This window comes from Denticeps clupeoides, chromosome 15 (genome assembly GCF_900700375.1).
Source record: "Denticeps clupeoides chromosome 15, fDenClu1.1, whole genome shotgun sequence".
Classification (NCBI taxonomy): Eukaryota; Metazoa; Chordata; class Actinopteri; order Clupeiformes; family Denticipitidae; genus Denticeps; species Denticeps clupeoides.
The window spans coordinates 11,447,696-11,471,938 of record NC_041721.1 but is presented as its reverse complement, the minus strand read 5'-3'; the positions used below and the strand labels follow the sequence as shown (position 1 = coordinate 11,471,938).

The window sequence follows — 24,243 nt, the reverse complement described above, 5'->3', positions numbered from 1 at the left end:
GGCTTCAGTGCATGGGACAGGTTCTAAAACCCACGCAAGTGGCTCAGGTAGTGCAGCTCATCCAGGATGGCACATCAATGCGAGCTGTGGCAAGAAGGTTCGCTGTGTCTGTCAGTGTAGTGTCCAGAGAATGGTAGTGCTACCAGGAGACAGGCCAGGACATCAGTAGATGTGGAGAAGGACATAGGACGGCAACAACCCAGCAGCAGGACCGCTACCTCCGGCCTTTGTGTAAGGAGGAACAGGAGGAGCACTGCCAGAGCCCTGCAAAAAGACCTCCAGCAGGCTACAGATGTATGTCTGTCAAATGGTCAGAAACAGACTCCATGAGGGTGATATGAGGGCACAACGTCCACAGGTCGCCAGAGAACAGCAAGACTGGCAAATTCGCCAATGGTGCCCTCTGCTCTTCACAGATATAAGCAGGTTCACACCGAGCAAATGTGACAGAGTCTGGAGATGCCGTGGAGAATGTTCTGCTGCCTGCAACATCCTCCAGCAGTGGATCGGTAATGGGGTGAGGTGGCATAGCCCTACATGTGCTCGACAGAGGTAGCCTGACTGCCATTAGGTAGAGATCCTCAGATTCCTTGTGAGATCATATGCTGGTATGGTTGGCCCTGGGTTCCTCCTAATGCAACACAATGCTGAACCTCATATGGCTGCAGTGTGGCAAACACATTGATGTTATGGACTGGCCCAACCGTTCCACAGGCCTGAATCCAGTTGAGCACATCTGGGACATCATGTCTCGCTCCATCTACCAACACCACATTGCACCACACTGTCCAGGAGTTGGCCGATGCATTACTTCAGGTCTGGGAGGAGATCCCTCAGGAGGCCATCTGGCACCTCATCAGGAGCATGTCCATACAGGCACGTGGAGGCCACACACACTACTGAGCCTCATTTTGACCTGTTTTAAGGACATTACATCAAAGTTGGATCAGCCTGTAGTGCGTATATCCATTTTTGAGATTGACTTTAAATCCAGACCTCCATGGGTTCATAATATTGATTTCCATAGATAATTTTTGTGTGATTGTTTTTTTACATATGTGCTGACAACACAAAGTATTTAATAAGAACATTTTATTCATTCAGATCTAATTTGTCTTATTTTTGTGTTCCATTTATTTTTACAGACCACAATTTTTTCTTTTTAAATTTAGTTTATTTGATACAATATGCTTCATTATCCGTGCTGTTTGGTATGAGAAGCTGTCCAGTTGACCAAGGGGGACAGGAGATTTATTTTTAGGTTTTCAAAAAATCCACTCAGTGACCAGCTGTGTATTTTGTGGATCCAAACATTTCATTCTGGAAAGCATGAGACACTTCACCACAGGCAAAATATCACCACACCCAACACTGGAAAGACAGGAAACCACAACCCACACCCCAACATTTTGTTAGCAACTAGGGTTATGGAGGACCAATTCTCCTAAGTGTGGCTCTGAGCGATTAAGCTGGGCACACAATGACCCGTAAAGGCTGTTTACAACATTGGGACATCTACCTAAGCAAAGTAATGACTTCAAATACATAAGAGCAGGGCACACAGGGTGGACATGTCCTTCGTACACAGAGTTCCAGTCTCTGTACGGCTGTATATCAAAGGCTGCATATCATTCCAGGGGCATCGTAAAGCCTTCTGGTTTTATTGAAAGCTTTTCGAATGAGCACTACAGCCATAAATCGTCATCTACTTTCCCACTCAAGAAATGAAAGCAAGCCAATGGGAATGATCACAAAGGGACAATGCTGAAATGCAAAAATAGAACTAGCATATATTATAATGTGTTTATGCTGACAATGTCGGGGTTAAATCCTTGCTGCAGAATAACTAACGCAGAACTGAAATGATGAGATTTAGATAAATCCTCGCCGAATATTTGCTGGCCTGTTCCCACCAGGTCTCAGTGGCTGTCGTCCAAATGGCAGCCCTACCCCGTGGTCAAGGTCATGGCCAGGTAGTGGACCAATGGGATCATAGCGTGGGGACGGCAGGATGCCATGAGGGATACCAGGCCTTTCATCGTACTCTCCGCCAATGATGCCAGGGGGGTAGATGGGTACAAGTATTGGAGCATAGGGACGAGGGTGAAGTGGGAAAATCGGGGGAATCATGTAGGGGTGGGGAATGGCCCTGTATCGGCCCATCTCCTTCCGTTGTTTGAACCTCTTTTTGTAAAGCTGAAGGGAATAAAAATGAATTAATGAACAGAACAGACTTTCTCCTCTGGCATTAAAATTGCGCTAAAGGTGTTGGGTTCAAAATGTCCTTTGGTCAACTCACCTCTTTCCAGTTAGTGTCTCTGGCCTCTGCCTGCTGGCTGTTTGTTGCTGCAGCAGAAGAAACTGGTTGAGCTTCAGACTAAGTACCACACGTCATGCTACTGGATGTAAAATGAGCTAGAAGATCATTCATTTGTGTTTCTGTGACAGGGGCAGAGGGTCACCTCGGAAATCCCGCCGATACAGGTGTCTCCAAAGCGAGGGGTCCTCTGTGGCAATGTTGAGGTCCCTGCTGACAGACGAGAGCGCGACCAACGAGGCCACGTCCAGCAGACGCAAGATTCGCAGCAGCAGCTCCGGGGGCAGGACCGGCAGACCAAAGAGTGCAGGAAGCCCCATGGCTGTAAATTTCGAGATTGAGGGATGTGAAACAGCCTTTAACAAGTGTTCGGTAACCATAGGGAGTTTTATCGAACACCTCATACCTTGCCGGGCTGATGCCATCAGGGGGTAAACGAGCTGGTCTTTGAAAATATGGGACAGTTTTCTTAAGTCTCTGTAGACGGCAGTGATGTTCTCATCTGCAATAAGAACATGAATGTGCACCAGCAAAAAAAAAAAAAAAAAAAATCATGTACAATTCCCACTTTCAAATCACTAACCTGCCCAGTTGTCTGTCACATAGGAAGATGGTTTTAGCGTAAGCTTCCTTGCATTGTTGACTGTGTCACTCATCTTCAAACTAGCTGCAAAATGACAAAACAGAAGCATCACAGATTAATAAGAAATTGAGAGCAGTCAAGTCAGTTCACAACAACAGACAGATCTAAAAGGCTGTTTTGTTCGCCCCATTGACTCTGTGCTGCTGTGTGTCTGGCGCACCGTTGATGACAAGTGTCGCGCCCATGGGAATGGCGGCCATCACGGTCTGGCTGTTTTCACAGAGCGGGTGGGCATACTGAAACCTGTAGACCCCTCCAGCAGCCTGCCATCCAGGGGGCATCTCAGCAAGCCTGCCCTCTGAGCCCTAATCAAAAAGCAAACACCGTCACCCATACTGGCACTATAATACTTTAAGAAAAAAAAATTTAAACCCAATTTTGATCTGTAACAATGAAAATTTTTTTTTTTTATCAAATCAAATATTTTTATTATTGTATTGGTACTTGTGTATGTATTTTTGGGGACATTTTACAGACACAAACCATATTGTTCATTATGAGACAAGTCAGTAAACAGATATATATAATAATATATAATAATAATGAATAATAATTTTGAAAGACTGTGGCAAACCAGACCTGCGGAACAAAACCAGTCTCCATCATGAGGAGGTGCAGAGCCACCACGAGGCAGTCGGTGGGACCGCGGCACTGGCCGGTATGGTGGAGCAGCTGCAGCGAGTGGGGAACTTTTCCCTCCTCAGTCTCACTGCACAGCATGGGCTCCGGGACGAAGGGCCCTGGAGCAGCTTCCTTCTCCTCCTCCTCCTCAAACCCAATTCTTTCCTCAGTGTTGGACTTGGCTTCTGTCGGGCTGCTGTGGCTGCAACTGGCTCCAGTCTTTCACAGCATAATACAGATTGTATGCATGCAAGTCTTTATGCGATGGTAATGTTAAGAAAAACAAACAGAATTTGTCTTCCATATTCACATTCTGACTATTTCACGAGAACACAATTATTATTTTTGAAAAAGCATCTTTCCTGAGGCTAAAATATATAATATCAGGAGCTCTCCTGTTGGTACAGAGGGATTTTGAAGAGGTAAGTTATTTTATTCAATGGTAGTTTAATGCCATTAAATTTTAGTGTGTTAGACGATAAATAATATCACAGGAGTCACACCTCATCAGGGTGCTGTGCTGCTGTAGTATCGGGGTGCCGCACACTTTCAGGGTGCATGCTGCTTCTGCAGAGTGCCTGGAGCTTGGCAGGGGGAGAGGGACTCGGCTCTGGGCAGGACTGGGGCAGGGCAACACAAATCAGATCGCCGGGCACGATGCCACAGGACGCCAGGGTCTGTCCCTCATCGCACAGGCGCTCGCTGCCGTTTAGGGACAGGGTGAATTCCGTCTCTGGACTGCGATGGAGAAGGACAAAAAACTGTGGACAGTCACATTTACTTATTAACAACGCACACTGCCACGTCCTTCTAAATGCATGTTAAAGCAACGGCGCTGCAGGGCCGAGTCGTCCTTAGTAGCAGGGTGGTAGTAGCCTAGTGGGTAACACACTCGCCTGTGAACCAGAAGACCCAGGTTCAAATCCCACTTACTACCATTGTGTCCCTGATCGAGACACTTAACCCTGAGTGTCTCCAAGGGGGGACTGTACTGACTGTAAGTCGCTCTGGATAAGGGCGTCTGGTAAACGCTGTAAATGTAGTCGTGTAAAAGCGCCAGACCTGAGCCCATGAGAGGGTAGAAGGATCTCCTTGATGCGGACGGTGAGGTCTGTCAGCGTGGGGCCTTCACCCTCCAGCTCCACTCGGCTGGTCTGCTGGGCTATCCTGACACGCAGCCTCATGGTTGCTCTGTCACGGCGCTCCGGAACCGCCGAGATCCGACTGCAACCTCCCGAATCGGCGTTTAAAGCAGCATCGGTAGGCTGGAAACGTTCCGTATGGTAAATTCAAATAGCTGCTGCACGCAGAAGAGAAGCCACGAAGCTCGATGTACGGAATAAACTAATGAATAAGTAAATGTATGTATTTTATTAGGCGTTATCGCGCGTTCTACAATTTTACTTTCCAAACAGAAACGTCACGTCGCTTCCGTTTTTGCGTTTGTAACGACTACGGAAAGCGACAAGGATTAAAAAAAAAGAAGAAAAACGCAATATTTGTTGGGAAATTTGAACAGTGACACGCAAAACGCGATTTTGAATACATTTGGAAATACGTTTTATTAAATTAAAGATGTGTGTGTAAAAACAGACGGAACGTTTGAGGATCTATTTGCACAAATGTGCACCTTTAACACGCCTTGCCAGCTGGCGGCGGTAGAGCGCCGTGTTGCCGTGGTGACGGCCATGACGTACCCCGCACGCCGCAGAAGAAGCCGCTGCGAGGAATGGCGCAGCGCTGGTGACTCTGGTTCTCTCTGAAATAGTCTCGGTCGGCCGGACAAGCAGGAGCAGCAGGATGAGTCGCTCGTACAACGACGAGTTGCAGTATCTGGACAAAATCGACAAGAACTGCTGGCGAATCAAGAAGGGTTTCGTGCCGAACATGAAGGTAATATGGCGAGACGTGCTCTGGGAAGGCTGCACAAGGTTAATGTTATAATATCAGAGCGATGTGACGTGCTTTTTTCTCATATTTCCATCTGCAGGTTGAAGGGGTTTTCTATGTCAACGACAACTTGGAGAAGCTGATGTTTGAGGAGCTGCGCAACGCATGCCGCGGTGGAGGTAATGATAAGGAAAAATGAAATTTCTTATTGAAACCTGACACGTGATCTAAACGATGATGTATTTTTATTATCAGCTGCGGGAGGATTTCTTCCGGCCATGAAACAAATCGGTAACGTGGCCGCCCTTCCCGGAATAGTGCATGTACGTAAGCAGCGTTGTTGCACCTGCCTGTCTTGATATTTGACCTGGCGTGGCTGACTGTACGGCACCGTCTCCACAGAAATCGATCGGCCTTCCCGATGTCCACTCCGGCTACGGCTTTGCCATCGGAAACATGGCAGCGTTTGATATGGACGACCCCAATTCTGTCGTGTCTCCAGGTACATTTCTATAAGTCCATATTTTTAGGATTTTTTTTTACCAGGACAGGTCCTCTTTTTGGGACCTGGTAATTGTCCGTCTTTTTTTTTTTTTTTTTTTTTTTTTTTTTTTTTTTTTTTTTTGAGCTGCCTGAAAGATTGTCATGTCATGAGGATCTCTCGTGAAACTAGTTACTATATGCCTATGTGTGTAGGATAGTCTGCCCTGCAGATCACCACTGGAAGGCCCCGCAAGTAGCACCTGCCATCAGCACCGGTTTCCTTGGTTACCACAAGCACATGACCCTCTATTTGCAATGCAAATGGTTAAAAGATAGTCTGACCCTTGGCCGTGATTTGTGGGAGACTGAGTGCACGTACATGGGGCAGTGGTGGCCTAGTGGATAAGGAAGTGGCCTGGCAATCAGAAGGTTGCCGGTTCGAATCCCGATCCACTGAGGTGCCACTGAGTAACTCAGAGGTGACTCTGAGTAAAGGTGACTGAGTAAAGCACCGTCCCCACACACTGCTACCCGGGCGCCTGTCATGGCTGCCCACTGCTCACCAAGGGTGATGGTTAAAAGCAGAAAAAAGTCACCGTGTGCTGTGCTGCTGTGTATCACAATGAAAATCACTTCACTTTCACTTTTCACATGTCCGTGGCTACTAAAGGGGTCACCGACATGGAAACGCATACACAAGCAGGAGAAAGTTTTTTTTTTTTTTGGGTTCTCTTTTTCACAAGCTTGAATCTGGGCGCCTTACATGTTATCAATATTTGTGTAGTTGGCCAATCATGACTCGTCGTCTCTCATCTGAAAATAGGTGGAGTGGGTTTTGACATAAACTGTGGCGTTCGTCTGCTGAGGACCAACCTGGACGAGCGCGACGTCCAGCCGGTGAAGGAGCAGCTGGCGCAGGCCTTGTTCGACCACATTCCAGTAGGGGTGGGGTCCAAAGGGGTCATCCCCATGAGTGCCAAGTAAGCCTTAATGGATTAATTTGGAAATGAAAGATGAATTAAACATGTGACTAATGCTTTTGGCTGCTCAATTCGGTGTAAACAAGTAGCAAAACATGACAATGCTGAAGACAAATGTATTGTCATTTGCAAATACATATAAACAAAGTGTTTATATGTGTTTATACAGTGTTGAACTCCAATCCATGGACAACAAAATAATAATTCTAATGTTCTAATCCAATACGGTGGTGATGTTCCATGAAAAGCAAGGGACAAGAGAAACAGAAAGCACTGTCTGCAGCTAGCTTTTTTTTCGTATCGATCGTGAAGGGATCTAGAGGAAGCGCTGGAGATGGGGGTGGACTGGTCACTGAGAGAGGGCTACGCATGGGCAGAGGATAAAGAACACTGTGAGGAGTATGGCCGGATGCTACAAGCAGACCCCAACAAGGTCTCCTCCAAGGCCAAGAAGAGAGGCCTGCCGCAGGTAAAACAGCACCTTTCGCTTTTCCCCTTCTGCATGGCCTCTTGAACTTTAGTTCCAGCTGTACCAGTCTGATGCAGAGGTTCTTAGAGGTTTCTGATTTTCACTTTCAGAGCTTTTTATTGTTCATTTGAATCAAATGTGCTAGACATAAACCTGCAGTGGTCTTGTCGAGAACCCAGAGAACCTGTTGTGTATGTACATTACAGCTGGGGACCTTGGGCGCGGGGAACCACTACGCTGAGATTCAGGTAGTGGACGAGATTTACAACGACTACGCAGCAAAGAAGATGGGCATTGACCACAAGGGCCAGGTCTGTGTGATGATTCACAGTGGCAGCAGGGGCCTGGGCCACCAGGTTGCTACAGGTGAGAACGGTCTCGTCTGAATATATGCAAATATATTCAGGGGTAATCCAACCAGTTCTGCTGTATAGTTCTATTATTAATACAGTTCAGGAAAACATGAATTCATATTATCGTATAATAATCGGCACTTATTTTTAATTTGTTTACTGTGAAGTTAAATACACCAATTTCTGCTTGTAAATATGTGTGATCATATTTCAATCAAAATTCCATGTCATCAGCAGTTACATTTTACACACACAAGACTATAAAGTGAGAGATATTTTAAAATGTATTCCATTTGAATAGTAACAGATATTATCAGTCATGATCATCTTTTCCTGCAGATGCCCTCGTTGCCATGGAAAAGGCGATGAAGAGGGACAAGATTACAGTGAACGACCGTCAGCTGGCCTGCGCTCACATCTCCTCCCCTGAAGGTCAAGACTACCTTAAGGGCATGGCTGCTGCTGGGAACTACGCCTGGGTCAACCGCTCCTCCATGACCTTCCTCACCAGACAGGTGGGCTTCCCCTGCACCTCCAGCTGCCTCACTGTACAAACATCAAGAGAGTTTCTCCTAGATGTACTCGCTCTTATCACATTGGTCCTAAAGAGTGCAGATTGCTCGTCCAGCAAGAGTAGACTAGAAGTAGTAGCTTGGGTGTAATTGGGGGGATTTTTATAGATATAAGTTTTTATATAGTTGTAATAATTTTGTTTAACTATAAAAAATATTGGCAGTGAGTTTTCAGCGAGAACATGTTATTCAGTAGTATTTGTGATTACAATTAATTTAGTGTACTTCATATAGTGAAAGGGAACAAGTATTTATATTCTAAATAATAAATGTGTGTAGTGATCCTTTATATGGGGATTATTACATTTTTAAAAATTTTTTTTTTATGGCTGTTTGGATAACAGGGTGTGTGTTGGCCTGTTCTCTTTGCACACAATAAATCTTGTAGGCATTCTCGAAAGTGTTCAGCACCACACCCGATGACCTGGACATGCACGTGATCTATGATGTGTCCCATAACATCGCCAAAGTGGAGGAGCACATGGTGGATGGCAAGCAGAAAAGCCTGCTTGTGCATCGCAAAGGCTCCACCCGTGCCTTCCCCCCACACCACCCACTCATCGCTGTAGACTATCAGGTACTGGCTGGAGTATTGACAAGGATCTCACAATACGATACGTATCACGATACATCGGTCACAGTATATTGTGATACTGTACAGAGCTGATACACAAGATGCTGCATACGATCTGTGTAGATTATATTATTTTAATAATTCAGCCAAAACAACATAACTCAGAAATTACTTTGTACTGTATTGTCTTTGCATTTTAACACATTGAACTAGTGGACACCAAAAACAATAAGATAAAATGTAGAGGACTGAGCCAGTACCACATTTTTGTATACAAAAGTATCATTATCTGATTTTCCTGTATCGGTACAATATCACCATGTAAAATATTGAGATGTGTTGCTGTTTGCTATTTTATTTTATACTAACATTTTCCACTAGGAGGGGGTCATTTGGGTCCGAATGGAAATGTTAGTAATAACCTTTTTTTGTTCTAATTAGCTGACTGGGCAGCCTGTTCTCATCGGCGGCACCATGGGCACCTGCAGTTATGTCCTCACAGGCACAGAACAGGGCATGACGGAGACATTTGGGACCACTTGCCATGGCGCGGTGAGGTCATATGCTTTTCCCAGCATGCTTAGTTTATAGTTACCTGAACATGGAGCATTGAACTAACGGCTTATTATCTTTAAAAGCATTTGGCTTCATGAAGCACATTGGAAGGACTCACCTGAATCTTCTTCCAGGGTCGCGCTTTATCTCGTGCCAAGTCGCGTAGGAACCTGGACTTCCAGGATGTCCTGGATAAGTTGGCCGACCAGGGCATCGCCATCAGAGTGGCTTCCCCTAAACTGGTTATGGAGGAGGTGGGTAACAGCAGTAGTAGGTGACCACTAGAGGCGTGAACCTTCACTTGTATCGCGATTCGTTTTTGATTATCAATATCGACGCATAGTGATGCATCCCTTAAATTTTTTACATTGTCACATGATACAGGAGTTAAGTACACCTTCAGGAACTCTTTGATTTGCTAACAATGTGCAGGAAAAACTCTAGATTTAGTTTGCACTCACCTTGTAATAGTTGTTTTATATGCACACATTTCTCTGCATACTTCCACCAAAGTTTCCTCCACCTCCCGAATCAAACCTTTACAACCTGAAGCCTGTGACTGAACACAGACCGCTTTCTGGTCATTGGAGAAAATCTCAAGCCGCTTTCAGACCAAACACGGCACTTGCTGCGCTCACTGCGGGGCTCAGCGCCCAAAAAAACAATAGCCGTGGTTTAACCCTAAACTCACATGAAGACGATAATGTTGTGTTGTAGATCTCTCGACACTCAGAGACTGTTAAGATCAGCTTTTCCTAAATTCCAGCTTCGGGTGTGTTTCGAAGTGGCCGCTTGGATTCGATTGGTCACTCTGAGCAGCGTGAAACTCCTACCGGGATCAGGCAGCCATAGTCACTAACGGCACTTCTTTTTAACGAGAATTTTTATGCTGCCGCCAGAACGTGAAGTGACCTAGACCTTTGACCACAAAATTTTAAGTGAACTTTTGTTGTTTTACTTTATAGATTTATCTCATTTAACTTTTTTTTTTTTTTTTTCCCCCATCACTCTTCAGGCTCCTGAGTCTTACAAAAACGTAACTGATGTGGTTGACACGTGCCACGACGCCGGCATCAGTAAGAAGGCCATCAAACTTCGACCCATTGCTGTTATTAAGGGCTGAAGATGAGGGAACTAGGCATGATGTGGACCGGTCAACCAAAATGGGGACCACAGTCCTAGTGAAGAAATGTCTATAAAGTGGCAAGGTGCCTGCAGTACGCCCAACTTTTTTTGTGCAGAGGTAACTTTTTTTTGTTTTTATAAACCAGTCTGAGCTTCGCCTCCCAACACGACTGGAGTTGCCTAAAAAGTTCTCTCAACTCTCTTAATTTTTGTTTTCCCTGTCAACTCACGAAAGAGTTCAGATGTTTCTTTTTTTTTACCATTAATGGTTGATCAGAAAACAACCATAGTGGGCACGTTCAAATAAAAGCACTTGAGCAAAAATGACGTTGTTGCAGCTTTACAGATAGAGAAAAACTTTATTATGTTAAAGAGACAGGGGTTGGGGGATTCATGATTGTCTAATAAAAGGAAGGAGTGTTCCTATGGTACAGTTTATTTCTTATATATTGATACTGTTATCTCGTATCAGTGTGGTTACGATACAATTCTACTTTTACCTCGGTCATTTACATGCGTTGTGTACAGTAGGGAATTATTGTTGAGACCGTACCGTAGGGCGGGTCCCCACCCCTACTCATGTGCAGTGTACTGATCAATACTTCATTGTAACATGCAAACATGAGAGCAGTTTTAAGAGCAGGTTAAGAACACAGATTAGTAAACACTTTATTGGTAGTGAGAGGAGATTGACAAAGTTCTGAAAGTTTATCCCAAGTAAATCAAGTAATCACAAGCACATTTCAACCCACCGAGCACCAGATCACTTCACGTTCAGGCTTACGTTTCTCACTGCCACTTGCCTTTTATTTATCTTTTGGGCTCATTATTATAGTTGGACTGATGGGTCTTGTCTGTCAATGTGCTCACAATGCTGACAACTGTGATACTGAAAACGATCACATTAAATCTGATGGAAGTAGTTGGAACCCAGAAACACCAAAACCTGACCTATTCTAGCTTGGGGGCTTTATAAAAGTCTCCCTCCTGTAAACCTTCACTACCCTGCATGGACCGTCTTGACTCTTAAATCTGTTTTCCACATCAACACACAAGATTTCCAATGGGGCCATCTCAGGGTGTCTCAGTTGACTGCGTGCGGCAATGTCATATAGGACAAACACACAGGTGGGGTTTTTGGTCATTTTGTGCTCGGCACATATATTAAACAAGCGTATTTCCAAAAAAAATTATAAAACTTGGCTGAACCACATACTTGCTTTGTTGAGGTGACGATACAGAAAAGATCCAGGTGCTTATTTTAAATTCACATTTAGTGATTTCTCTACATAAAATGTGTACAGCATGTTAGAAGGAAGTGCAGTATTAGTGTTTTTCTAAACTAGGTCCTCTGTTGCTTCAAGCCACATCAGATGAAGATCTGCAGCTCTGTGCTTTATTTCTTTACCAGCCTTGGCTAATTGGACCAATTAAGCATTAAACGGGCTTGAAAACAGGAATGTGTCCTGTCATCCCAGCGGATCGGTTTATTCATTAGACCAAGATGGCAGACACTGGACAAGCTTGGCTGATGTCTGGCTTTGGTTCCGGACATGAAATTCAGTATTACAGTGAGGAACGCAAATAAGAGAAGACGACAGCAACCAGGTATGGTGAGGGTCTGCTAAATCATCCCTTTATCAATCATGGAAAAAGGAGGAAAAAAAAAAAAGAAAAAAAAGAGGAAAACCTTTCAAAAACAAACCATTTCTTATACCAAATTCATAAAGGATTAGCCTCCATTCACTTCAAAAAAATATATATCTCAGCACATCTCTTCAAAGATTTGAAACGAATAAAGCGTCTTTTTTTTTTTATATACACATTTCAAAAACATGTTGAGGTGATAATTTAGATAACCAGTCATTTTCCTTCTTTTTTTGTCCTTATGAAAGAAAAAAAATAATAATGAGGTGTCTGACTTTTCCCTTGGAATTGTGTGTCAGAACGATCCCTTCGCTCACCCCTGCCACAGTCTACAGGCTCCTGTCTTGCTGAGACAAAGACATCCCCTGACCAGGGTGCCAAGCCCACATGGACAGCACTTCCCTGATTGGGCCTAGGTCAGTGGAGGGGCGTGGCCACTAACAAGCGACACAACACCCCCCCCCACACAAGTCCTGCATCGGCACCACTTTCTCCCATTAATGATGGGCTTTGCTATGTAATTCACTTTTTAAGTGCAAAAGCAGCTCCTATGCTAAGCTCTGGTTTCTTGTTAAGTGGCACGACAAACGCTCTCTTCTTATCCTCAGAGTCCTCTCAACTTCCAGTTTTTATAATTTTGCTTGCTGAAAGAATGCCTGTTGGGGAAAAAAATATAGAATTAAAAACAGGATCAATAAACCATTCCATACATCTCATGAAATATAAAGTCAGTATTAATGAGCACTCAAACAAAACAAATAAGCAACTGATGGAGCCGTACGAACCTTCATGTAGTTTCTTACAACCTTGGAATCTGGCTGCTGAAGTACTTGACACAGTTCCTACAGAGAGTCAGAATACAATTCCCATTGTCTAAAGTCTCTGCAAGTCTCTGCAGACGGGCGTCTGCCAAATGGCACAAATGTAAAAAGACCTTAGACTAACTTAAACTTTCTTACAGTCTGAAACTACTATATGATTGCGCTCGTAGTTGGGTTCCTGTAAACCACAACTGATTAGAACTGTAAGTCACTCTGGATAAGCGTGTGTGTCAATGGTCAGGTACAGAATGGGGACACTCACCTGTGTGATTTCGGGTGATACCTGCAGAGAGGGCAGATAGTCATGCTGCAGGAAATGAATGAACTCTGCCCCCTGAGGTCAAATGACAAAGACTTCAATTAAGTAAGACACATTTTGCCAAAATGCAGCACCAAAAAGAAGTCACGTTACAGCTTTAAAGCTTTTTCCAACATTATGTGCTGCTGTTCAGCAATGTTCTTGCCCATGTTGGCCCACATGCTTGTTATTTCAGAGCCTGATGTGACTGATGGCAGACAAGAACCCTTCGCAGAACTTACCCTTTTGAGATGAATCATTTTTAAAGTGAGTGCACACTCTGACAATGTCTGTAAAGACAAAGACAATTATTAAACCGCAGAAGGCCAAACCAAGTCCTATTTTTCTGAAAAGAACAGAAAACCTGAAACACCAGACGCCATTGTGAGAGTATCACTATTTTTCATGATTTACTACTACTGAGCCCACTGCATGCAACAATGTGTAACTTGTGTGTAAGAATACTTACAAGGACAGTCTGGGCATCAGAAAGATCAAAGGTTGGTTTGAGAGGAGCCATGAAGCATGCTGGGACAATGTGCTTATAGATGAAATCTGGAAATCCAACCAAACCGTCTTTCCCACCTGAGAAGGAGAGAAAGAGATGAAGCCTCTCAACGTTGCAACTGTAAGAAGCGTGAAATGACCCCCTTGTGACAATCATACCCCAGAGCTCCACCAATTTGGAGAGAATGATGAAGCAGGTCTTCTGAGCGATGGGGTCGGGGAAGTCCACTGCTCCCTGAATGATGGTGAACAACACCCGCTCAATATTTTCAGCTCCTGGGGAAAATTTTATTTTACGTTATATACGTTATAAAATGTTATTTTAAATATTTCTCACTGTATCATAAATGGCACGGACATTAAACTCTATTTGTTTAATAAATGTTCATATCAACATGAGTACACGTCTGAAACTCACCCTGGTTGGCCATGACCTCGTTCATGCCACTGCCTGTGACCGTCTGGATGAAGGTGAAGTAGCTCCTCCTCAGCATCTGCTTTTCTAGCGCCGCCGTCTGGTCGTTTTCCTCCGCAGGTCGACCCAGTACCTCGAAGATGGCCACCACCAGGGGCATGAAAACCTGCTGCAGGAACGGGGACACCTGACCCTGAAAGGAGGGGGAACAGGTTTAAATATGGCTGTTCACTATACCTGGTAACTTTCCAGTTCTCCTCCCAAAAAAACATACATGAGGTTATGCAGTAACTTGTCACGGTCCCAAAATTCCAGAGTGATACTAAGGATGGTACTCCATACCCAATAATATTTTCAATACCACAGGGGGACACAAAAACTAAACACAAGAACATTTTTTAAATATAGAAATCAAAACCAACACTAAAATTTATATCTGAGAAACGTTTTTAGGCAACATTATGCAGTACAGTCCCTAACAAAAGTTTTGTCGCTTATCTATTTTGTAGAAACACCTGCTATTAACTTGACTTAATTAACCAATTAGTGTTAGAAATAACTCATATGAAAAGCTAAAACCCTATCAAATGATGTTTAATGCATTAAAATGAATTAGTTTCACTGAAAAAAAATGATAATTTAATCAAGACAGAAGGGTCGAATTTCGGCAAGACAAGTTTTGTCGCCTATACAGAAATTTAACAAATTTACTGCGAATACAAAAATGTGTCAGCAAATTAAGTAGTGGTGCAGTGAGATCCAAATTTAATATCTTGTAAGATGTCCATGAGCTTGAAGGACTGCATCCATGCGGTCTGGCAAGGATTCATACAATTTATTGATGAAGTCATCTAGAACAGCAAAGAAAGCGGTCCCAGAGATCATCAAGATTCATTGATTTCGTCTTCCATGCTTCCTCTTTTATCCTACCCCACACATGCTCAATGATGTTCATGTCTGGTGACTGGGCTGGCCAATCCTGGAGCATCTTGATCTTCTTTGCCTTGAGGAACTTTGATGTGGAGATGGAAGTATGTGATGGAGCACCATCCTGCTGCAGAATTTGGCCTCTTTTATGGTTGGGAATATAAAAGGTAGCTAAGATTTCTTGGTATTTCAGACTATTGATGTTCCCTTCCACCCTGCAGATCTCTCGCACACCACCATACTGGATGTAACCCCAAGACCATGATTTTTCTGCCACCAAACTTCAGTTTTCTGGGTGAATCTAAGATCCATGCGTGCTCCAGTAGGTCTGACTGTGGTGTAATTAAACAGAAGATTCATCTGAAAAATCCACCTTTTGGCACTTTGTCATCCCTCATAGCAGGCTATGGGCCTTGGCAAATGCCACACAGTTTTTCAATTGTCTTTTGCTTAGTGCTGCTTCTAGGCACTGATTCCACCATGGAGGCCATTTCGAGACAGAATCCAACAAACTGTTCTGGTTGACACAGGGACTTCAGGTGACCAGGTCTCGTGGAGCTCTTCTGCAGTGGAAAATGGCCTTGGATTTACGAGCCAACAAACGGTCCTCTCGAGCAGTTGTCTTGCGGGGTCTGCCTGACCCGGGCTTGTCAAAAACGTCTCCAGTCTCTTCAAATCTTTTTTTATCCTCCTTACTTGACGCTGAAACACATTGAAGGTGTCTGCCACATCAGCAGTGGATCTGATGTTCAACCTCTTGATAATCAACACTTTAGTCTCAGGGTGAATCTCAGGCATGTTTGCAGAGGTCTAGTTGCAGTTGATGTGAAGGTCTAGTGTGCTGGGTTTCTTTTTATACACCTGACTCCTAATTGATCCATTATTAGTCACAGATGAAGCTCATTTGTCAAGGAGACAACACTTATGTCTTTGCAAAAATTGACTCGATGGGCTTTACCAAGCCTTGAATATTAGAATACTTTTTTGTTTTGCACTGAAATATTATAACAAAAGCTGTTGGGAATAAAATTAGACATTTCTTGATTAGAAATATATTTCTGCGCCACTTGAGGTCAATTTGTACACAAGCGACAAGACTTTTGTCAGGGACTGTATATTGAAAAAAGGAAAACAGTTGCTTTGCTAACATTTTTAAGGATCTTTGGCTTATCAACGCAGCCAAAAAATTGCTGTGATTTCTACAAAAATCACACAGCAGGCTTCTCTAAACCAGTTAGATAACGAGGATGGTTTAACAGTCCAGAAAGAGTTGCTTGTTGCTGCCTTTCCTTCATCATAAGCAGCATCTCATGATGCTGCTTATGATGATGATATAATGATGATTAGTGTACAGAACAGAGTAGATTCTGAAAAATTATACATATACAATACAATTAAATATTTAAATATGGAGAAAGAACATTAGAAAGTAGATTACTCGAGTAGATTTTTCAAAATGGCCTCCATAGAGTAGGTTTGTCCAATGTTGCATTATTACACCACTCATTGAAAAATGACCACAGTATTGCTGGTGGTCGCTTCATACCTTAAACTTAGCAGTGATCTGGCTTATCAGTGGGATGAACTCCTGCAGGTCTTTAGGCTCGCAATCCTTCAGCATGTGCTCTGACGCGGCCGGGATGAAGGGCAGCACCTCCTCCTCCAGGCAGATGATCATGCGGTGCAGGAATGAGCGCACTGCACTGCGCAGTGACCCTCGCTGGACAGGGCAGCTCAGCGCCGGCAGGAAGATCTGCAGACAGTCCAGGTAAACCTCAGAGCAGCCGCACTGCTTCACCGTCTGCTTGTTGCTGAAGGCTTTGCTTGTGCGACTGGGAACAAGTGACAAATGCAAAAATCACAAAATAAATAAATACAAAAATTCAAAGATATCCAGTAAGTAACCATGAAGCGTTTGCTGTTATTTTCGCATCATGAGCACTTTTTGCCCTACCTGGCAAACCCCACAGCGTGACTCAGGCAGTCGGCCAGCGCTGTCTGCCGCTCCTCATCAGCCTCTTCAGGCAGCTTGGCCAGCAGCATGCGGAAGGCGTCTGTCAGCGGCATCAGGAGGCTCCTCATGAGGGCCTGCTTGCGCTCGGCCGGACTCTCCGCGTTCACTATCAGCACGCCCGCTGTCTCGAACATGAAGAGCTGGTCATCGCTGGTCAGCAGCGCTGGGAAGCCGTTCTCCTGAAAGGAAGACAACAGCGGGAAGTTAGCAAAACATGCGTCCTACAGTAAAAGACAAACAGTGCCTGTTAAGACATTTCAAGGCAACAATTTGGCGGACCGCTGTAAACATATTTGACTGGAGGTCAAATTGTGTGGCCCGATAAGTGTGTGCATTCTGATTTGTCCAGAATGAGGAAGTAGGGTGTGTGCAAGAGCGGGTGTCAAATTAACATTTTTATAAAAAAAAATACAAAAATTTGTATAACATGCAAAACACTTTCACCAAAATCACAAAAACAAATTTACAAGCAGCGAATCAAAATTGAAAGTGTAGGTGCAGAAGTGTGAAAAAATATGACATCTTGGCGTTTGCTGCATGTAAATTTGTGTTCTAACAGTTCAGTTCTGTGATTCCTGACACGTATTTACTGTTCCCTCAAAAAACACATCCCCATAATTTTACTTGCATGCCATTTATTTAAAATAAAATGTGCATCATAATAAGTAGATGAACTAAATGTCCAAACTGTGGACAGGTGACATACCGGTGGAGCAAGTTCCAGAAGGTCTTGTATTCGGCTCAGAATGTCCTCAATGAAGGCATTCATGTGTTTACTGTGAATGAAAAATGAATAAGTCGTGTGGAAAAGCAGTTAACAGCATGTTCTTGTTCACTAATTAGTGAAGTAAGCTTTGTGAAACACAAAAAGCATTGGAACACACACACACACACACACACACACACCACACACACACAAAAACCCTCTGGTCAGCATTCTGTCTGCATGAGGACTTACTGCAGAGTTTTGACGAATCTGGAGAAGAGATAGGCCACCCGGCTCCGCACCTTCGGGCTGGCGTGTCTCAGGCCTCGGTGATCCAGAAACGCCATCTGCGGTGAACAGCGTATTTGTGAGTTCCCACAGTAAACTATGGATAAATTAGCATTCCCGTTTTGACAGAGCTATGGTAAGGCAAGATAAGAAAAGATGATCCTTTATTAGGTTCCACAAGTGGAAATATACAGTACAAGATAAGAGCAGAGAAAAAAAACAATAATGAGGAAAAAAGTCAGAGCAATAATACTACATCAATCCAATGGGATCAGTATGCTGGCTGTGTAATAGCTGGACTGATACCTACAAACCTTTCCCTATTGTAGCCACTTTTGAAGCTGCTTGATGCATTTCGGCAGACGCAACTACACACATACCAGTTGCATAAAACAATGTACAAAGCAGAGTTAATAGCAAAAATTTGCATCAGGAGATAGACGACCTTTACTGGGACTCACCAGGACCGAAGCAATGTGCTGTGGCTCCACAATGAAAAACTTGTCGTAACGGACAACCGTCTCGAAGAACTCCAGTGACACTGAGCTGTGCTGGTATTCACTGACGCCGCTGGTGATGAGCTGCACTCCACACGGTGTGACAATATTTAGTGAGACTAATGAAATGACTGACCTGATGCAAAATTTTTTTTAAACCAAGATTGTGTTTGCATGCCTTGTTTGCACTCACCGTCCTCATCATGTCCTGCAGAGTGTTGACCTTTGCATTGTCCCCGCTGAAGTGCGCTCCGTGGGACGCAGGCAGCGCCTCTCCCAGCATATACAGCAGCCGGATGGCCACTTCCACCTCCATAAAGGGTGCTGTTTGCCAGCTCCTACAAACCAAACCTGTCTGTTACGCTGCCATCTCCAGTAACAGCCCCATTAGTGGCCGACGCAACTTTACTGCCATGACAGTAACTCTTACTGCATGGTGTTGTTGAAGACCCTGCGCACGGACTCCAGGAGAAGCTCAGGAGACACCTGGGCCAGCCGGTCTAACAGCATCTTCAGCTGCTTCCTGTACTCCACAAACATTGCCTCATCTTCACCCTGAAGGCAAAACCGCAATATAGATCCATCGAATTTATCAGAGCATCTGAAAGAAGCCGTGGGAAAGCTGTGGATTAAGAAACTTTACCTCATTTTCGAAGTTATACTCGTCGTCGTACGTCAGCTTCTTGATAACAGCCAACATGATGGCCTGAAGAAGAAGAAAAACAAGATCTTAGTTCACAGCTACTAATGAGAAGAAAAGTATTAAAAAATAATTATTGTCACAACAGGATTTTTTTAATACTCTACCTCAATGTTGGCTTTTTGTTGGTCGGTCAGAAGTGGAAGCTGAAGAAATTAAACAAGTTATTCGCACATTTCTTCAGTGTCAGTGACCACTGAGAGAATGATTAGGCATGGGCAGGGGTAATAACTAACTAACTAACTAACCTGTTTCAGCACGTGCAGGTAGTCATAGCAGAACCCCACAATGTTGGCAGAGATGTCATCGTCCTCATGGACAAGTAGCTGCAGTAACAGCGGAACCTTGGCCTCCAGCGCCCGCAGCGTTTCCGCGGCGACCTTGACATCCCCCACCTTGCTGAGTTTGGTCCAGCTGAGCACCAGGGACTGACCCATGCCGTTCACCAACCGTGAGAACTTGGCGAGGAAGTCCACATCCTCTTCCTGGAGTAGGACATGAAAATGGGGAAAGACCAACAGAGATTCAGTCAAAGAACTTTTGACAAAAAAACAAAGAACGGTCATTTTTTAAATTTCAACCATTAATTATTAATAGCAAAATATATATATTACACAAATGGATGGTAAGATTATTTGACTTGTGTATTAACTTCAAATCCACTCACCTGCTCCACATTAAAGAATCCTGCAGACTGCAGCACTTGGCAAAGGGACTCCACAAGCTTGGTCTTGTCCACAGGGTCCATTCCCTTGTTGACTATTTCATACAGACAGTCACAGGCCTCCTCTCTCAGGTCCTCCATAGACATGTGACTCAGCAACACATTTACAAACCTGTGCTTACAAAAAAAAAAGTCAGGATTATTTAAAAAGACCAGCCTTTTATCTGTGATCTGTATTCCTTATGAAGGACATTCTGGATTTGTCTACATCTTGAAAATATTGACCTGTCGTTGGCAATTAGGTTGAGGTCAATCCAGGACACGTAGGCTCCCACCACTTCCAGACACTGGCAGGTAAGCTCGCTGTGGGACTGCTGGTAAGCCTGAAGGATCTGGAACCATGACTCCACCAGGCTGGGAATGCACTGCTCTCGCATGGAGTCCTTAATCAAGGTGTTCCTGCGGGTTTCCTGACAAAGAAAGGGTTAAAGTTTAGATACATTGTACCTACTCATGAAACAAAATTTTATTATAGGTCCCCTATCATGAAAATTTGACTTTGTGAGATTATTTAACATTAATACAAGTTCCTCTAGATGGTCTATAGTCCTGCAGAGGCTAGAAATGGCGATAATTATAAAGAGTGCTTTGGACATTCTGTTTCACCATTCAGAGAGCGGCAGCTAAAACCGTGTAATCTGGAATTGGTCTCTTTATGTTGTCATAAGGGGGAAAGGTTACCTCCCCTTTCTCAGATAATTTCACAGCTCCCCTAAAAAAAAAAAAAAAATGTGAGAAGTTGTAGTTGCTTGGTGACTGGATGTAAAAATTAGCACAAATGTTTTTTTTAAGTTCAGTCAAGTGAGACCCTGAAGAACCAGTGGATTAAAATTTATATATTTTTTCTTTTAGTGAAAACGGAAATACGACTTGCTGTCTGCGCCAAACATTGAGGTTGGTGAATGTTGACATAATTTCTGCGAACGCCTGCTCCCTTCTCATCCTGCCTCTATCCTCTACATTTGCATTTAAAGTTACCGAAGTGGCATGTCCTGGGGAAATCTCATTGTAAGACTGACTCAAAATGGCTGTAATTCAGAAAGAGACCTCAGATACAGTATTAGGGGACCAACAAGACCGATATAAAAGCAAAAAAAAAAAAAAAATTCATGTCAGGGGACCTTTAAGAAGATTCATTGCCTTTATTACAGATTTGAATAGACAAATCTTTTTTTATTACACAAATGCACCGCACTATACAAATAACGAGTAGCATTTTAATAGGTTTTGGGTGTTGGTGTCACCTCAGGGGAATGCTGGATGTCCCGGTCAACCACCTCAGCATCTATAGCCATGAGTGTCCGTAAGTAGATGTCAACACCATGAGGGTTTAAGCCAATCAGGGAAAGGATGTCAAAGAAGAACTTTGGCCAAAGGGTTAAATAGTCCCTCACAAAGGTCAAGGCAAGGACTTGAGCGGCTTTGTTTCGGATGAATGGCTTTTCTGGATGAATGTTCATTAGCTGATTGAAAAAACAGACACTCAATACAAACATGTCCAAAAGCAAGTTAAACAAACTCAATACATAAAAAAATCAATTAAAATACATTATTATTAAAATAATATAATAAATTAAACATGTCTAAAATATGGTGTCACTGAAACGCAAGATTCAATCAAATTTACATAGTGGTCTATAATTTATGTTTCAATGAAAGTGCTGTTTCTGCAATAATAATCATGTGATCATAATATTTTGCACTAAACTGCTGCTACCATCAACATTCACGAAACAGTTGATTACACACACACACACACACACACACACAGACACACACACACACACACACACACACACCTGTGACTGGAGCCATTTCATTAGAGTTTCTCTGATGAGTTGCTGTTGAAGTGCACTTAAAGCACCATGCCTGTTATAAAATACAATAACTTATGGTAAATGGCTATCAGATTTAAGCCATGTGTAATTTACACCATGATACTGTTCAACTTCATCAAACATAATATTAAATAAATTAACTCACCTGTATTTTATCTGGTGCTCCAAAACTTGGAAGCAGAAGAACTTAACGTGGTCATCACTGCATTAGAAAAAAGTAACACATGAAAATGCATGATATCTCTCTAAACATACACACACATATATATATACATATATCACAACAAATAATAATAATACCTGTAAATGCCTTTAGCCAGGGCCTCAGCACACACTTCCCAAGCATCCTGGGACTCTTTGAGTTGTTCAAAATATGCCAGCGCCTTATAAAAATAGATAAGATGCTTACCTACACACTCCATTCACAAGCCACCCACTTAAAAACACTTGATTGTCACCATATGTGGGCACAATTGACATTTTCAAATGACAAAGTATATCCAAACAGAGCATACTGACAACTCTGAATATGTCCACATATACAAATACACAGAAGATTTGTCATAATTTCCTGTTCAAGAACTTGGCACTGCTGAATCACCGGAGTAACATTACCCACGTGTCCAGCACCTACCAAGCATGGCAATAATGAAATCATCTGATATGGGGGGGCATGAAAAACTCTGCCAAATTTACCAATGAACCACACTAAAATTAATCAAATTAAATACTAATATATTTAATAATAATGTAAGTGCACAAACACTCTTAATATAATTCATTGTATATTTGTGCCATGCAGATTCTATATATAGGGCTCTATATAAAATTCCTTGGTGTGACAAATGTCATTAAATAATAATGACAGTAATAAAAAGATCATAAACAGAGAACAGCAGCCTTCCATACACAATACAATCAAAATAATTACTACAAATAAACCCAATTGCAATGAAGGGCCTCGTCACCATGAACAAATGTTTTAGCTTTCAAAACCAAACTACTGTTCAGTGGCAGAACATCGGATTCATATTCTATATAATATGCAGTGGGCACCATGTTTCCTCATCTTCTTCCATTTCTTAGGAAAATGGGCAGGTTTTGTCACCACTTAGCTCAACATGTCTGCTGTTGGGAAAAGTGAATAAAAAATGGTACCCGTTGCCGATAACAAGCGTCTGCATTTGGGTTGAGTCCCAGCAGCGCTTGCTCATCCATGATGACTGGCACGGTGCGGCGGGCCATCCGCAGGTTAGCTGCTCACCACCACAGGTTCACCCCCCTCTTCTACATACATCTGGGAAAAAAGGGGGGGACGTTATCAACATTTTCTCGAAATGATGCAGGTTCAACACTCCGTGCTTCCAAACGTTGTCGACCAGGCTGATGCGAAACAAGGTACAATGGTGGCAAAAAGCCGGATCGCCACCCCAGGCGGTAAAAACAGTGGACGTCGGAAAGCACCAGTCAGCATCCTCGAGGTCTGGGTGGAGCAGGAGAAAGAGTGATGCAACGCGGCGTCGACGTGTCGCGTAACTCGCAACAAATCCGCACCCGTCGCCACTTTTTACGCACGACGTCCGGGAATAAGATCCGTCTCACCCATCACTGTGCTATATATTTAGATATTAAAAAAAATATCCAAATGTATCCACAGTCTAGAGCCTCTTTAGCCGCCTGGGGTTAGAAGCGCGTCCCTCGGACGGGCAGGAAACTTACCCCGCGTTAGTCTGACGTAGGGAAGATAAAAAAGTTCAACAGTCTGCAGCCACGGTTAACCAACAATAGCAATTATATTTCAAGTAGTAACTTTTATTTTATTTTTAACCAAGTTGATCCAAAAACAGAGCCATTTATTAGCGTAACTGTCGTTACTTAAACGCCGCATATGGGATCTGACGTTAGCAAGTTAGCCAGCTAGCCGCACGGGGCGTCAAAACTTTCCGCGGAGAGGAGGGCGCCGTTCCGTACCTTGGTGCCGAGGTTCACCGCATGTCTCCGCGGCTCCCGGTGTCAGTGTAAATTCCGCTGCTTTTTTTTCCCCAGAGAGAGAGATAGTGAGAGAGAGAGAGTGACGATCCACTCACGCCGCGGCCCCAGCATGCAGCCGAGCCGAACGGTTCCGGGTCACGACCACAGGAAGAACTTTCCCCTCCGCCGCGATCTTACTACTCCGCACCTGTTAATTTGAATTAGTTTACAATGTCACTGTTTGGAACTATTCTTAGTAAAATACATTGGACGTCCAGTAAAAACTATTTAGATTGACTTTTTTAAAA

The 24,243-nt window shown here is 43.5% G+C and overlaps 3 protein-coding genes across 4 annotated transcripts; 1 reads left to right on the top strand and 2 right to left on the bottom strand.

Moving 5' to 3' along the window:
• Positions 1-1,234: 1,234 nt before the first annotated feature.
• fbxo7 (F-box protein 7) lies at positions 1,235-5,021 on the bottom strand. The gene is made up of 9 exons (XM_028954828.1): positions 4,644-5,021; positions 4,085-4,319; positions 3,540-3,800; positions 3,121-3,265; positions 2,901-2,984; positions 2,724-2,819; positions 2,463-2,639; positions 2,300-2,346; positions 1,235-2,196 (listed from the first exon to the last, which is right to left on the bottom strand). The coding sequence occupies exons 1-9, from the start codon at positions 4,763-4,765 to the stop codon at positions 1,873-1,875; spliced, it is 1,491 nt and encodes a 496-aa protein (XP_028810661.1). The 5' UTR covers positions 4,766-5,021; the 3' UTR covers positions 1,235-1,872.
• Positions 5,022-5,286: 265 nt separating this feature from the next.
• rtcb (RNA 2',3'-cyclic phosphate and 5'-OH ligase) lies at positions 5,287-11,004 on the top strand. Its single transcript, XM_028955171.1, has 12 exons — positions 5,287-5,474; positions 5,572-5,650; positions 5,727-5,794; positions 5,874-5,973; positions 6,778-6,934; positions 7,247-7,403; positions 7,610-7,769; positions 8,096-8,271; positions 8,717-8,905; positions 9,344-9,454; positions 9,592-9,711; positions 10,473-11,004. Exons 1-12 carry the CDS (start codon positions 5,382-5,384, stop codon positions 10,578-10,580), a joined length of 1,518 nt encoding a protein of 505 aa, XP_028811004.1. The 5' UTR covers positions 5,287-5,381; the 3' UTR covers positions 10,581-11,004.
• Positions 11,005-11,226: 222 nt separating this feature from the next.
• xpot (exportin, tRNA (nuclear export receptor for tRNAs)) lies at positions 11,227-24,085 on the bottom strand. 2 transcript variants are annotated; one of them, XM_028955169.1, is made up of 25 exons: positions 23,936-24,085; positions 23,123-23,261; positions 22,265-22,347; positions 22,110-22,166; positions 21,926-21,995; positions 21,371-21,589; positions 20,352-20,536; positions 20,070-20,238; positions 19,651-19,887; positions 19,510-19,548; positions 19,346-19,408; positions 19,133-19,257; positions 18,896-19,040; positions 18,667-18,786; positions 18,170-18,264; positions 17,918-17,987; positions 17,152-17,390; positions 16,744-17,029; positions 14,274-14,463; positions 14,015-14,131; positions 13,818-13,933; positions 13,591-13,638; positions 13,313-13,384; positions 13,015-13,071; positions 11,227-12,885 (listed from the first exon to the last, which is right to left on the bottom strand). In XM_028955169.1, exons 2-25 carry the CDS (start codon positions 23,207-23,209, stop codon positions 12,859-12,861), a joined length of 2,916 nt encoding a protein of 971 aa, XP_028811002.1. In that variant the 5' UTR covers positions 23,210-23,261; positions 23,936-24,085; the 3' UTR covers positions 11,227-12,858. The 2 variants fall into 2 exon arrangements, with proteins under 2 accessions (XP_028811002.1, XP_028811003.1); XM_028955170.1 differs by having other exon boundaries at positions 13,313-13,333.
• Between the last annotated feature and the right edge of the window lie 158 nt (positions 24,086-24,243).